The sequence below is a fragment of the Numenius arquata genome, chromosome 19 (genome assembly GCF_964106895.1).
Source record: "Numenius arquata chromosome 19, bNumArq3.hap1.1, whole genome shotgun sequence".
Classification (NCBI taxonomy): domain Eukaryota; kingdom Metazoa; phylum Chordata; class Aves; order Charadriiformes; family Scolopacidae; genus Numenius; species Numenius arquata.
The window spans coordinates 5697399-5709568 of NC_133594.1; the positions used below are offsets into that span (position 1 = coordinate 5697399).

General features: G+C 58.1%; 1 protein-coding gene and 1 non-coding gene across 2 annotated transcripts; one reads left to right on the forward strand and one right to left on the reverse strand.

Moving 5' to 3' along the window:
- Nucleotides 1–2431: 2431 nt before the first annotated feature.
- SLC27A4 (solute carrier family 27 member 4) lies at nt 2432–8446 on the reverse strand. The gene is made up of 12 exons (XM_074161221.1): nt 8286–8446; nt 7221–7615; nt 6370–6528; nt 5930–5999; nt 5729–5820; nt 5096–5205; nt 4455–4664; nt 4084–4210; nt 3768–3905; nt 3440–3604; nt 2829–2975; nt 2432–2589 (listed from the first exon to the last, which is right to left on the reverse strand). The coding sequence occupies exons 1-12, from the start codon at nt 8444–8446 to the stop codon at nt 2432–2434; spliced, it is 1932 nt and encodes a 643-aa protein (XP_074017322.1).
- A 2920-nt stretch (nt 8447–11366) lies between these two features.
- On the forward strand, nt 11367–11458 carry TRNAR-UCU (transfer RNA arginine (anticodon UCU)). Its single transcript is given in 2 exon segments — nt 11367–11403; nt 11423–11458. It is a non-coding gene; the product is annotated as a tRNA-Arg (tRNA).
- Nucleotides 11459–12170: the final 712 nt, after the last annotated feature.

The following is a 12170-nucleotide window of genomic DNA, read 5'->3' on the forward strand; positions in this document are numbered from 1 at the left end:
GTAGCCCATTTTCCACCAACCTGGGGGTCCACCTTGGGACAGAAGCTGTCCCAGGAGCAGCATTGGACCACGCTGGTCCACCACCCCGCACTCTCCCCATCCTCGCCTCTCCCTGTCCCCACCTGGAGCTGGCTGCAGAAGCTAGATACAGCTCCAAGCTGGGCCTTGCCCAGAGTCACTGCTTCCAGGGGATTGAATAAGCTAAAAGCTTTTATTTTAGTTTGAGATGCTGGAGAAACCATCAATTTGAGCAAGCCTGAAGGTGCAGCTGGTATATAATGGATGCGAATTTCCAGCACTTTTCCCAGGCAATACACGTCACCCAGGCTCATGGAGGACATTTCTCTCTGGTACCTGCATACCATGAGGGAGCCGCTTTCTCCTGACCCCAGGGTTGGATGCAGAGGGTCTAAAAAATGGCTCTGGCAGTGAGGGAAGGGGAACAGGTACCAAAACACTTGTCTTCAAGGACATAAATGAATGTTAATGGCAGGTGAAGTGTGGCCAAACATGGAGAGAAGCAGCAGGAAGAGGAAAGAGGGAACAGGAGAGGAGCAGAGGAGCGAGATGTGCAAGTGTAAAGAGGGAGAATTGAGCCAGGACAAACTGGGATGACAACGCTGAGAACAGGACCAGGAGAAAGGGGGAGCGGGGAGTCGGTGGTGGGTCTGGGGAGGGTATCATCAATAGGTTGTTTTCACACAGATATCAAACCCAGCAGCAAGGGGCTGGCTCCCCCGTGCTCCAAGGAGCTAATGTCCGCACAGGGAGGTCATGCTACGGAGTGGCAGTCCCCAGTTCCCAAAGCAGCACAGTCCCCCGCCTCCCCACACAGAGCAGGAGTGCGCAAGGAAGAGGTAGGAAACTCCAGCGTAGCCCATACTCGCATTTAATCGTGAGGGAAGGACAGACCGGGGCAGGCAGGTACGTTGGTGTGGAAGCACAGCTAGAAGAGCAGACATACCCTGCCCTCACAAAAGACAGACGTCATTTTAAGGAGTAACCCTGCTAAAAGCATAGAAACAAATCATTAAAAAAAAAAAAAAAAAAAAAAAAAAAGAAGAATATACCCCAACTCAGAGTTTTCTCTGGAGCAGACGTTTCTGCATGGTCTCCGAGAACTGGAATCGGACATTGCTTCTAAGGCTGTTTCACGTCAGACACAAGGCGGGGAATTCACATAGCGCAAGTCAAGTGTTTAACATGGACATTTCAGTTCGGGGCCCATCTCCTGCGGTAGAACCAGGGAGGGCTCTTACAGGAAGGGATGCAGAACAGGCGAAGTCAGGCTCTCACGAAGACCACCCTTCAGAGGACCTTCTCTCCCCACTTAAGCAAGTTGCCTCCTGCATTCAGGGCTCAGACATTGCAGCAGGAAAGCCCCAAGAGCTGCTCTGTGGTGCTGAGTACATCTAAGCAAAGGCAAACCAGGCCCTTCATTCCCACTCTCCCACCTGCTTTCTGCAAGGAAGGTGGCGCACGAAACAAGGCTGCATCCACGAAAGGTGGAAGAAAGAGACCCAGAGAAGTGTCCACAAGATAGCAGGGTTCGCTCGTGTCCTTCACCATAGAGCAAGGCCACAAGGACATATACGCTGCACCCACGCTGGAAGAGGAGAATCAGTCCCAGACGAGCGTCCTTTCTCCCTGCGAGAGAAAAGGGCTCTCCAAGAGAGGACAGGTCTGGGCTGCTCCTCCACCTACTGCACAAACCCGGGACACATTCAAAAGTACAGACAATAAATTAAGATTGAAAAAAAAAAAAAAGTCAGCGTGTATAATATATATATATAATATAATATAATGTGCGTGTGATTGTGAAAAATAGAAATGTCATCCCCAGGAGAGAGCAAGGCATGGCAGAAACACATCCCTGTCCCTCTCCTGAGCCCAGCACTACCCTGCTCCCCTGATTCACAGCAGAAACACACCAGCGGGACCACGCAAGGGGCAGGGGTTGCGCCTGGCACCCAGCTTCCCTCTGCCAGCGGGGGCCCTGTGCCAAGGAGGAGCTGGCTGCTTGGTGGAGGAGTGGGGAAAGAGCCCAGCACCAGTCCCTTCATGGCCTTCACAAGGAAGGGTTGCTGCAGGCAGGAAAATGGAGGGAAAGACAGGAAAAGCAAAGTGGAATGGCAGAGGCACCCCACCCCTCCTCAACTGGCCGGGGCCCTGCCCCTCCCATGGCACGGGACCACCACCGCTGTACCAAGTAGAAAATAAAGCCATAATGAGTCTATGCTTTGGTATGTAACCATCCCCCTCCCCTTGGTCCCCCCTGCATTTCTCCCAAACCATTATCTGTAAAACTTCTCAAATAAAATCTCTAGCGTGCCTTTGTATCTCTCCTTGATCCTTTTCTTCCCCAGCGCCTGCCTTTCCCCCCCCTCTCTCCAGCAGGATTTGGGGAAGTGCCTTGCTTGAGCCCCACCGGTTACAGCTTCTGTTCTCCTGACTGGATCCTGTTGAACGCTGCCTGGTCCAGCAGCAGGTAACGACCTTGCCTGGAGTCCAGGAAGTACAACCTGTCTTTCACCAGTGCAGGGTCGAAGCCCTGCTTCCGCAGCTCCATCTTCTGGAACTTGTAAGTGCCTGGAGAGGGGAGAGGAGGAGGAATGAGGGGTCACTAGCTGCACACACTCCCATCCTTACCACCCCGTGCTCCCCCAGACCCAGCCTTGCATCCCCACACCTCCAAACCACCAGAGGAACTGGGTAGGGGCTCTATGGGGCAGAAGGGCTCCATCCTGATCCTACAGCAGATCGGCCTCTGTAACCAGGTTTTTCCCCCCAGCTCCACACCCAGTGCAAGCATGCACGCCACGGCTCACTTGTCTTGGAGACTTCATGCAGGAACCGCAGGAAGACAGGCCGTGCGTACAGCGGCAGGGCCTTTTTTAGCTCGCTGGCAAAGCCTTCCAGGTCACAGGAGTTTTCCGGGTCGGCGATGGCTGCCATTCCTGCCTTCCCTTCAATCCCTAAGAGGCAGAGAAGAAGGGAGAACACTCAGATACACTGTTCCTGTAGCATCAACTCCCTCTGCCCACAAAGCCTCTGGCACAAATCCCGCTTTGTACCGAAGCACTGATGCGTCCAGCTGTGACACTGGCTGTGTCACCACCCTGCGGCTAAGGCTACCAGCGACACCCTGCGGTCATGGTCACCTCCTTCCAGAGGAGGCACTTGCAGCCTGTCCAGAAAGGACACAGGGTCCTTCCAAACCAGCCAGAATCAAACCAAAACTTGAGGGAGGGAGGGAGGGAGGGAACCCTCTGGTTCCCACTAGGCACATTCCCAGTGGCCTCTTCCCAGCTTGCCCATGGGGAGCCTCAGTCCAGCCTCTTGCAAAGGGACATCTTGACCTGGACGTGGAGGACACGGTCACATTCAAGTGCCAGAGGCCCACCTGCCTCCCCTGATCATCCTCTTCCTCCTCACCTACCTGGTATCTCCACCCCATAAACCACCACGTCCGTCAGGTTGAGGATGCGGCTCAGCGTCCCCTCCACCTCTGTGGTGGAGACGTTCTCCCCCTTCCAGCGGAATGTGTCCCCAGTGCGGTCCCGGAAGTACATGTAGCCATATTTGTCCATCACCAGGACATCCCCTACAGGAAAGTGAGGAATAGGTAAAAAAATGAGGTGTCAGAGGGGCTAGGAGCAACCCTGGAGCATCTCAGGGCAGTGCCGCTAGCCTGGGAGAGCCCCCATGCCCACCCAGGGAGCCTTCTCCTCCGCTCTCAGCAGACAGAAGGGCTCTGCTTGCCTCACCTGTGAGATAGGCAGCGTCCCCTTTTGTAAACACATCCCTGGCGATTTTCTTGTTGGTGGCTGACTGATTCAGGTAGCCGTCAAAGTGCTGCAAGGGGTTGCTCTTGACAATGCGGCCCACCAGCTGCCCCGGCTCCCCTGCAGGGAGAAAAGAAGGGATGAAGGGGAGAAGAAACCATTCGCATCCAAGCAAAAAGGGTGTCTAACGCGGTAGGTGGTGTTTAAGTGAGCAGAGACTCAAACCTAGGTAAATTATCTTGAAGTATCGGCAGACTTGCACAGGGCTGAGGAGACTTATCCCTGTGGTTGCCCTCACCTGGTTTGCAGCGGATACAGACACCATCCGGCCCCCGGATCAGCTCCATGGTGTCTTCATCCACTTTTACCAAGCCGATGGGGTACACACCTGGTAGGATCCTGCTATTGAAGCCACACGAGCCAACCTAGGACAGAAAGAGCTCAGAGCCTATGGTAGCAGGTACATCTCTCCCACTCCAAGCCCACTGCCCACGCACATCCAGGATACCAGAAAGTTGGCACCACACAACAGCCAAAACCCCTCTGGGTGGATGGCAACCCACGCCAAGCTTCTTGGAGCAAGAAAGCAGGAGCAAACAGTCTGTGTTTCCAACCCTGCCCAGACCAGAAGGCACCCTCTGGGACATGGGGAGGGTGGTGGAGCCTCACATTGTTGTCGAAGTTTCCCAGGCTGCAGTTGCACTCAGTGGCTCCGTAGAACTCAGCCACCTGGGCAATGCCAAAACGGGCCATGAACTCCCGCCAGATGGAGGCACGCAGCCCGTTGCCCAGCGCCATGCGGACCCGGTGCTGCCGCTCCACCTCCTGGTATGGCTGGTTCAGCAGGTAGCGGCAGATCTCCCCGATGTACTGCACGATCTGGGAGGGACAGAGAGGAAAGACTCACTACGATCCCTCTGCCAGGCCCTGCGGTGTTTCGGGTTTCTTCAGAGCAGATAGGAATGGCACAACATGCCCAAAGTCCCCCTAAAGAGGCTGCGGTAAAACCCAGGAGTCCTACTAGCTCATCTAGTGCCTGTTCCTCCCCAGTCAAGCCACTCCTCCAGCCTGTGAAACCTACCCAAGACCTCCTGGCTAATGCTGGAGCATGGGAAGGGTTTGGGAGGTTTTGGACACGTGGAGTTACCACCCCAGGTGGGAAGGACACAGCCCCACCATCTCAGAAGGCGGTTTGGGATGAACAGGCAGAACCAGTCCAGGCCTCCCCCTCTTCCAGCAGCTGGAGTATCCCCAGCACAGCACAGATCCCCAGGCTCCACTCCCCAGTCCCGGCTGGCCCTTTGCCTCACCGTGCAGTTGTATTTCACGCAGTCCTCCCAAAAGTGCGAGGCCGAGAACTTCTTGCGGATGACAATCGTCATGCCCTGCAGCAGGCACTGCCCGACCCCCACGATGTTCCCTGCGGAGAGGCAGCCAGGGGAGCCCTCAGTCCCCAGATACCTCCAGCCCAGCCCGCTCAGGGAGAAGCCTGGCAGGGCAAGGTGAAGGCCACACACTGACCACACCACAGATGGGTGTTGACCTAGCTAAAGCCCCCAGGACCACAGGCACTGGGGAGATGCATGGCAGCGAGATCTGGGGCAATGCTTTGCACCTAAACAATCCAGCATTCTCAGCCAGGCAGGCAGGCAGGCACTGCTTCCCCTTCCCCCCGACCTTCCACATGGAGCAGCAATAAGGTGCAGCTATTCCAAAGCCAGATGAGGAGATAACCCCCCCTCCACACACACTCCCCACTCCAAAGGTCAGCCAGATCGATTTTTGGCTCCCAGGGAAAAAGCAGAAAGCCTCGGTCAGACACTGCCAGCAGCAGCCAGCTCCTCCTTGACATGGAGATGGCTCCAGCCTCCAGCCCGAGCTCTGGGCTTGGTGGAGGGGAAGAGACAGTCCCGGTGTGCAGGGCTCCGTACGGCACACCTTACCTGCAGCATGGTAGAGTGGGAGACAGTCGTACATCACATCGTCAGGCCTCATGCGAAAACCGTAAAAAACTAAGCTGGACATGCGGAAGTACCTAGGGCAGGAGGGTAAAGGGACATGTCAGCAGCAGGGACAGAGGCGGTGTGCTTGGACAGGGCAGAGCTCAGCTCTGTCCTCCCCTGAGCCCTTGCCCATGGCCTTACCTGCAGTTCACCACAATGGCAGCCTTGGGCAGACCCGTTGTGCCAGAGGTGTAGATGTAGAAGAGTTTATCTGGAGAGCAATGAGGAGACAAGGTCACATACCCAATCCAGGCACTGGCTGAACTGGGAGAGGGGGGACAAGTCACATTTATACACTCTGCTCGTGCCAGTTGAGCCAAAACTTTGTTATGTGACAGCATTAAGAAGATGCTGACTTCACCCTGGTCAGATCAGGTCTTTTGGACACATAGGGCACAACAGGACACTGCTCCACACAGGGCCAGGCTTCAGACACCAGAGTAACACCCATCCCAAACACCCCAGGCCCTGCTGCAGACGTCTGCCATCAGCATCCTGAGCACACATTCCTGCCAGTGTTGTAACCGGCTGATCCACAGAAACACCACCACGAGTCTGGCCCCCAAGAGCTGACTACATACCAAGAAAGCCCTTTTCAGGGGGGGTTGGCTGGTGCCGCTGGGCTGTCTGCAGGAGGGGGTCCAGGTGTTTCGCACCAGGAAGCACGGACTCAGGGCTTCCTTCCCCAGACCAGAAGAGATGGATAGATTTCTCCAGGGAGGACTGCACTTCCTGCATTGCTGAGAAAGTAAAGAGGGGAGATGGAGAAAGACCGCAGGGTGGTTACAGCACAGAGACCCCCTGCCCTCCCAGGAAGACACTGCCCCAGGTAGCACTACCCTCGCTGTGCTCAGCAAGAGTCCCCAAAGGGCTGACAACCATCCCAGGCAGATGTCATTCCCATGATTAACACATGCTGGGGCCACAGCCCAGGCCTCTTCAGGGACCAGAAGATCCTGTTCTCCAGCCCTCCCCAGCCAAAACTTCTTTGGTGCCAAGAGGTCTGTTGACATCATCAACCTCAGAGGCGTGGGCTCAAACACATGAGGAGTTGGAGCTAAGGAGCTGCAGTGATGTGGCTAACAGCTACACAGAGCAAAAGTGTGGCTTATCGTGTGCAGTGGGGCAGGCCCAGCCCAGCCCCAGGCTCCACGCAGGGGATGGACCCGAGAGGCACACGGAGAGATCCTCACACCCAGGCTGGCCTGGTTGGGAGCCAGACAGCACTGAACTCCAGATCCTGCCCAGTAGCCAAAGAGACCAACAAGAGAAAAAACCCAGATCCAATTCCTAGAAAAATTCGTCGGTCTGCTCTCTTCCAGATTCCTGCTCTGTGGGGGCAGGAAAGGAACTTCTAAATCCATAGACACGTGTCTCCCTCCCTGCCCTCCCCGAGTCCAGCGCACCCCTGATGTATTTGCCTGCCCCTCACCTTCCATCATCTCCACCCCAAAAATCACAGCCTTGGAGTTGGAGATGGTGATGCAGTGCAGCAAGGCCTCCATGCGCAGGTGGGAATTCACAAGGGCAGTCTCCACCCCAATCTTGGCCAAGCCGAGCCACAGCCCCACGTACTGATTGCGGGACTCCATGAAAAGAGCCACCACATCACCAGAGCGGAAGCCTTGGCCGTGGAAAAAATTGGCCACCTGGTTGGAGTACTCATCCAACTGCCGGAAGGTCCAGCTCTCGCCCGTGCCTTGGAAGATCAGCGCCGTCTTCTCTGGATACTTGCTCGCAGTCTTCTGGAAGATCTTGGCAATTGTGTTCTTCTCCCTCACGTGCCTCCATACCTGCCACTTCACCCGCAACAGGACCAGTCCCGTGCTGCCAAAAGAAGGGGAGCAAGAGGGCAGCTGCTCAGTGATCCCTGAAAAAGCACTTCCTCCAGCAAAGCTAGCACAACACATGGACCTCGCAAGGAGCTGCAATAGCCCAGCACTGCTCCAGGCCCTACTCAAGGTCATCAGCAGCCCTGGGTGCTCCCCTGAGCCATGTGGATATAGGCAGAGGTCCTCTGCAGAGATGCTTATAGCCAGGAACTGATGGAGCTCAGGGAGAAATGTATTTTGGAAGGCTGCAGACAGTGATTTCCCCTGATCAAAGGGGCATCTTTGAGCCTCAGGTGCTCTCCAAGAGGTGCCACCGTTCCCTGCCCGCAAATCCTTGCCAGGAGCTGGCACAGCCTGGTACCAACTCAGAACCAACCCTGCACAGGCACCTGGTGCCACGCCAGCAGCTTTAGGGACAGGGTGAAGTACAAGGACAGTCACTGGACTTCAGAGCTCAGCTGAAATCTATCTTTCCTTTGAAAACTTTGCCCGAGAGTTTGGAGCCGCCTGGGCGCGGCAGAGGGAGATCTCCTTCCAGCTGGGCCGGGTGCCAGTGGAAACCCGGGGCTGTGGAAGGAGCTGGGGGCTGCGCTCACACACACCAGGGCAGAGCAGTGGGCCAGGGGGAGAGCGGATGGTTGGGCCATCCCAGCCAGGACACCTACGTGACATCCCTTCGTATTGTCTTGAGGAATATGAGGAAGAAATCCCATCCGCCAGATCCCAGGTAGAAGATGAAGAGAGCGGGGATGGCCTGGGCCCAGGACAGCTCCAGACTGACCCTGAAGAACAGCAGCAGCGCCGCAAAAGCAGCCAGACGCAGCATCGTGGCCTGCAGAGAGAGAGAAACCACGGTCATTAACCCACGCACACTGGACTTGGTGATAACAAACCCGTGGGCGGGGGATACGTTAGCAGCCCCCCATTTCCTGGATGAGGTCCCTGAGTCATCACTCCTCCTGGCAGCGAGGACGTAACCCAGCAGCCCAGAGCTCCCACAGATGTAGCTTTATCGGACCTTGGAGATGGCCTCCAATTAAGCCACTGGCATGGAACTGCTTAACGCTAGCCGAGAGCCCAGCCATCCCTGCCTGGGGAGCCACATCCTGCACACCAGCCACGGGCACAGCTGTGCCCCAGCAGCATGAAATGCAGGATAAAGCCACTTCACGGATGTGGGAGTGGAGTCGCAGCAGGAGACCCTGTACGGATGTTTGGCAGGCACCAGGGCGATGCCAGGCAGGGCTGGCTGAATCCCTCACCTCCAGCCTGGCAAAGCCCAACCTCAAATTCCTCCCTACCCCAAGGATCCCTCCATCCCCATAACCCAGGTCTCCCAAGCTCCCAGCAGCAGCTCTCCTGCATGCCTGGCTCCAGGACAGGCAGCATGGCTGGTGGGGGGGCGCAGCTTCACACGCTCCCCGACACAGCTCAGACAGGAACAGGGACAGGAAACTCAGTCCTTTGAGCTCTGCTCGTGTTTGCAAACCCTTGTGTCGGCAGGCTGTTTCCTGGCCTGGCTATGCTGGAGACACTGCCAGAGCAGGTCAGGGATGAGGCCAGGCGCAGGCATGTCCTGGCCAGGCTGGAGCAGGCAGAACAAGAGCTGTCACTGCTGCCAGGAGCGCCCAGACCCTCAGCCCATGCCCTGTGGGTGACAATTCAGTCTCTGGTACTCGTCCCCCAAACCCAGCACCTCTGTCCCCATCCCAAACACACCTTAGATGTGCCTCTGAGATATGCAGAGGACAGTGATCTAGCAAAGGCTCTTTTTGGGCGACAGCACGGGGCAGAAGAAAGTGACAGTGATGTGACCCTTGTAGCTCAAGCGCTCCTAGATAAAACTGGTACTTCCTGGCATGGACATGGGCTGAAGAGGAAGGAAACGCTCACATCATTTCCCTTTCCCTCTTGAAAGTGGATTCACTGCTCCAAAGCTGGCAGCCCTGGGTGGGCTCTGCCACAGCTGGCAAGGCCAGGAGCCATGCTTTCAGCTTTCCCTCTGCTCAGTGAAGCTCCCCCAGTTCCAGGGAGCTTCTCTGGATTTGGTACGAGGTGCCAGCAGGGTGCGAACCAAGGCAGCACCATGTGGTCACCGTGCCCTGGCATGTCACACAGGCTGCCTCACCTTCGAGCTGTGCCACCGGCAGCAGGCAGAGATGCACCAGCGCTCAGGACACCACTCCTGTTTGGAGGCCTGGAGACATCCCCCCTTCTGCAGCCACTGCCCAGAGATACCCACTCGTGCCAGTGGCCTCCGAGCTCTCTCCACCAAACACCTTCCAGGCCTGAGGTCCCACAACACAGTTCCTCAGCCTTCTAGCATGGCGGGACCCACTGCATTTTTGCCTAGGAGCCCGTCTCTGCAGTTAAACAGGACAGCTCTTAGATCACCATCAAACTACTACACCTCAGCCAAGACCTGAGCCCTTGGTTACACGCTCACATCAAACAGACAGATGTGGAGAGCCAGCAGTGGGGAGCCACACTCTGTGTGGGCAGCAAGGTGCTTAATCTCCCACTTGAAGGCAAGACGGGCCCAGACAGGCCCCTGTTATCCTCTGCTCGCATCTCTGCCTCGCACCGGTGAGAGATTACCAAGAGATAACCAGTGCCTTACTGCCAGAGACCTCCAGCCCTGCTGTTAAGGATTCAGGTCTTGTCTAGCTGCATCAGCACAGTGAAAATTAAGACCTGCCTGTAGCTCCACAGCCAGCGGGCGTGAAGGCAAACCGCAGGGATCCATCACCCGGGGGCACAGAGACCCGAGGAGAGGGACCGGCCCTGGGGAGCAGGTCGCAGGGGGGAGCGATAGGCAGGTAACCGAGCTCTGAGAAGCCCCAGCGGTAATGGTCAAGCACCAGGGGCCAGGAGATCCCCAGAGGAACAGCTGGGGAGGCACCTGTCTCCCCCCCGACTTGGGCCTGGGCAGGGTGACGGGGATGAGCCCTCCTTCCCCGGGGCTGGCGGGCTCATCCCCAGCCCCATCTGAGGGACAGAAGGACCGGGAGGCCCATCAGGGGCTCACAGCGGGGCTGCGGCCGGGACCCTCCTCCCCTAACCCCGGTCAAGCCCGGGAACCGCCCGGGGAGAGCCGGTATCCGCGGGAGGAGCCTCGCAGCCCGCGGAGGAGGAGGGCCGCGGCCCCTCATGAGGAGACCGGGGGGCTTTGGTACCTCATAAACGGACCAGGAGACTGAGGAACCCCGGTGTCTCAGGAAGAGACCGGGGGGCCGAGGAGCCCCTGTACCTCAGGAGGAGACCGAAAGGCCCCGGTACCTCAGGAGGAGCCCGGGAGCCCGAGGGGCCCCGGTACCTCATCAGGAGACCGGCGATCTAAGGAACCCCGGTACCGCCCGCAGGGCCGCGGCTCTTCCTGAGGAGACCGTGGGCCACGGCGGCCCCATCCGGCCACCCACGGGGAGACAGCGTGGCCGCCGCGGCGGAACCGAACGGCGCCGGGAGGTCACGGAAGGGGGAGAACGATGCCGCGCTCTTACCGGGCTCCGGCGCGTCCGCTGCGGCCCGGCCACCTGCACCGGGAGCGGGAGCGGGGCCCGCCCGCCGCTGCGGCACGGGGCGGGGCGGGTGCAGCGCGGTCCGCCGGGAATTGTAGTCCCGCCCGGCGCCACCGGTCCGGCCCCGCGGCAGCGGGTGCGGTCCCGGGCAACGGCGGGGCGCGGAGCGGGGCGGGGCGCGGGGCGGCGCGGCGGGAAGAGGCGGTGAGGGCAGGCGGGCAAAGCGAGGGCTCTGTGGCGCAATGGATAGCGCATTGGACTTCTAGCGCTGTGTGACGGGAGTCATTCAAAGGTTGTGGGTTCGAGTCCCACCAGAGTCGTATTTTGCCGCCGGGGCCTCGGCGGTGGCACTCGGGGTTCCGCGGTGGTAACGGGCCGGGGGAAGCCGCCCCCAGCGGCCGCCGCCCAGGGACCGGGAGCCCTCGGTGTACCGAGAGGGGAGCTCCTTTTTCGGAGCGGAGCCGGGTGCAGCCCGGCCACCGGGGATGGAACCAGGCAGGGAGAGGAGCTGCAGGATGCGGCCCCTCCCGGGGATTAATAAACGTCCACCAGTTTGGCAGCAGCAGCATCACCTCCTTCAGTTATTGTTTATATAACTTATATTATAAGTTATTGTTAACCGCATGCCCCCAGCAGCACAGGCGCAGACCGAGGCTGGTGGCGGTGGTAGAGCTGCCACGCATCCACCGAAAAAAACCCCCATGCATTCCCGAAAAAAAAACAAAACAAAACGCATTTTTGCTCGACCTGCCAAAATCAGCCCCACTCCCCTCCCGGCCACCTCCCACCGCTGCCTGCCTTCTCGCAGACTCGGCAAGCGGCAGCCACGGCCAACAGGAGCCGGGGTGGCCGTGAGGTGACCCGGCTGAGCAGATGCAGTTTAAAATTACATTACGTGACATTTCTGGCGCGCTGGTACCAACCCACCGAGCAACACGCGGCTGCGCGAAGGCGGCACAACCGCCGCTGGCAGCCTGGGCGCCGCGTGGCCACGAGAAATAATCCAAAGTGCAGCAAAACCCCCTCTAACGA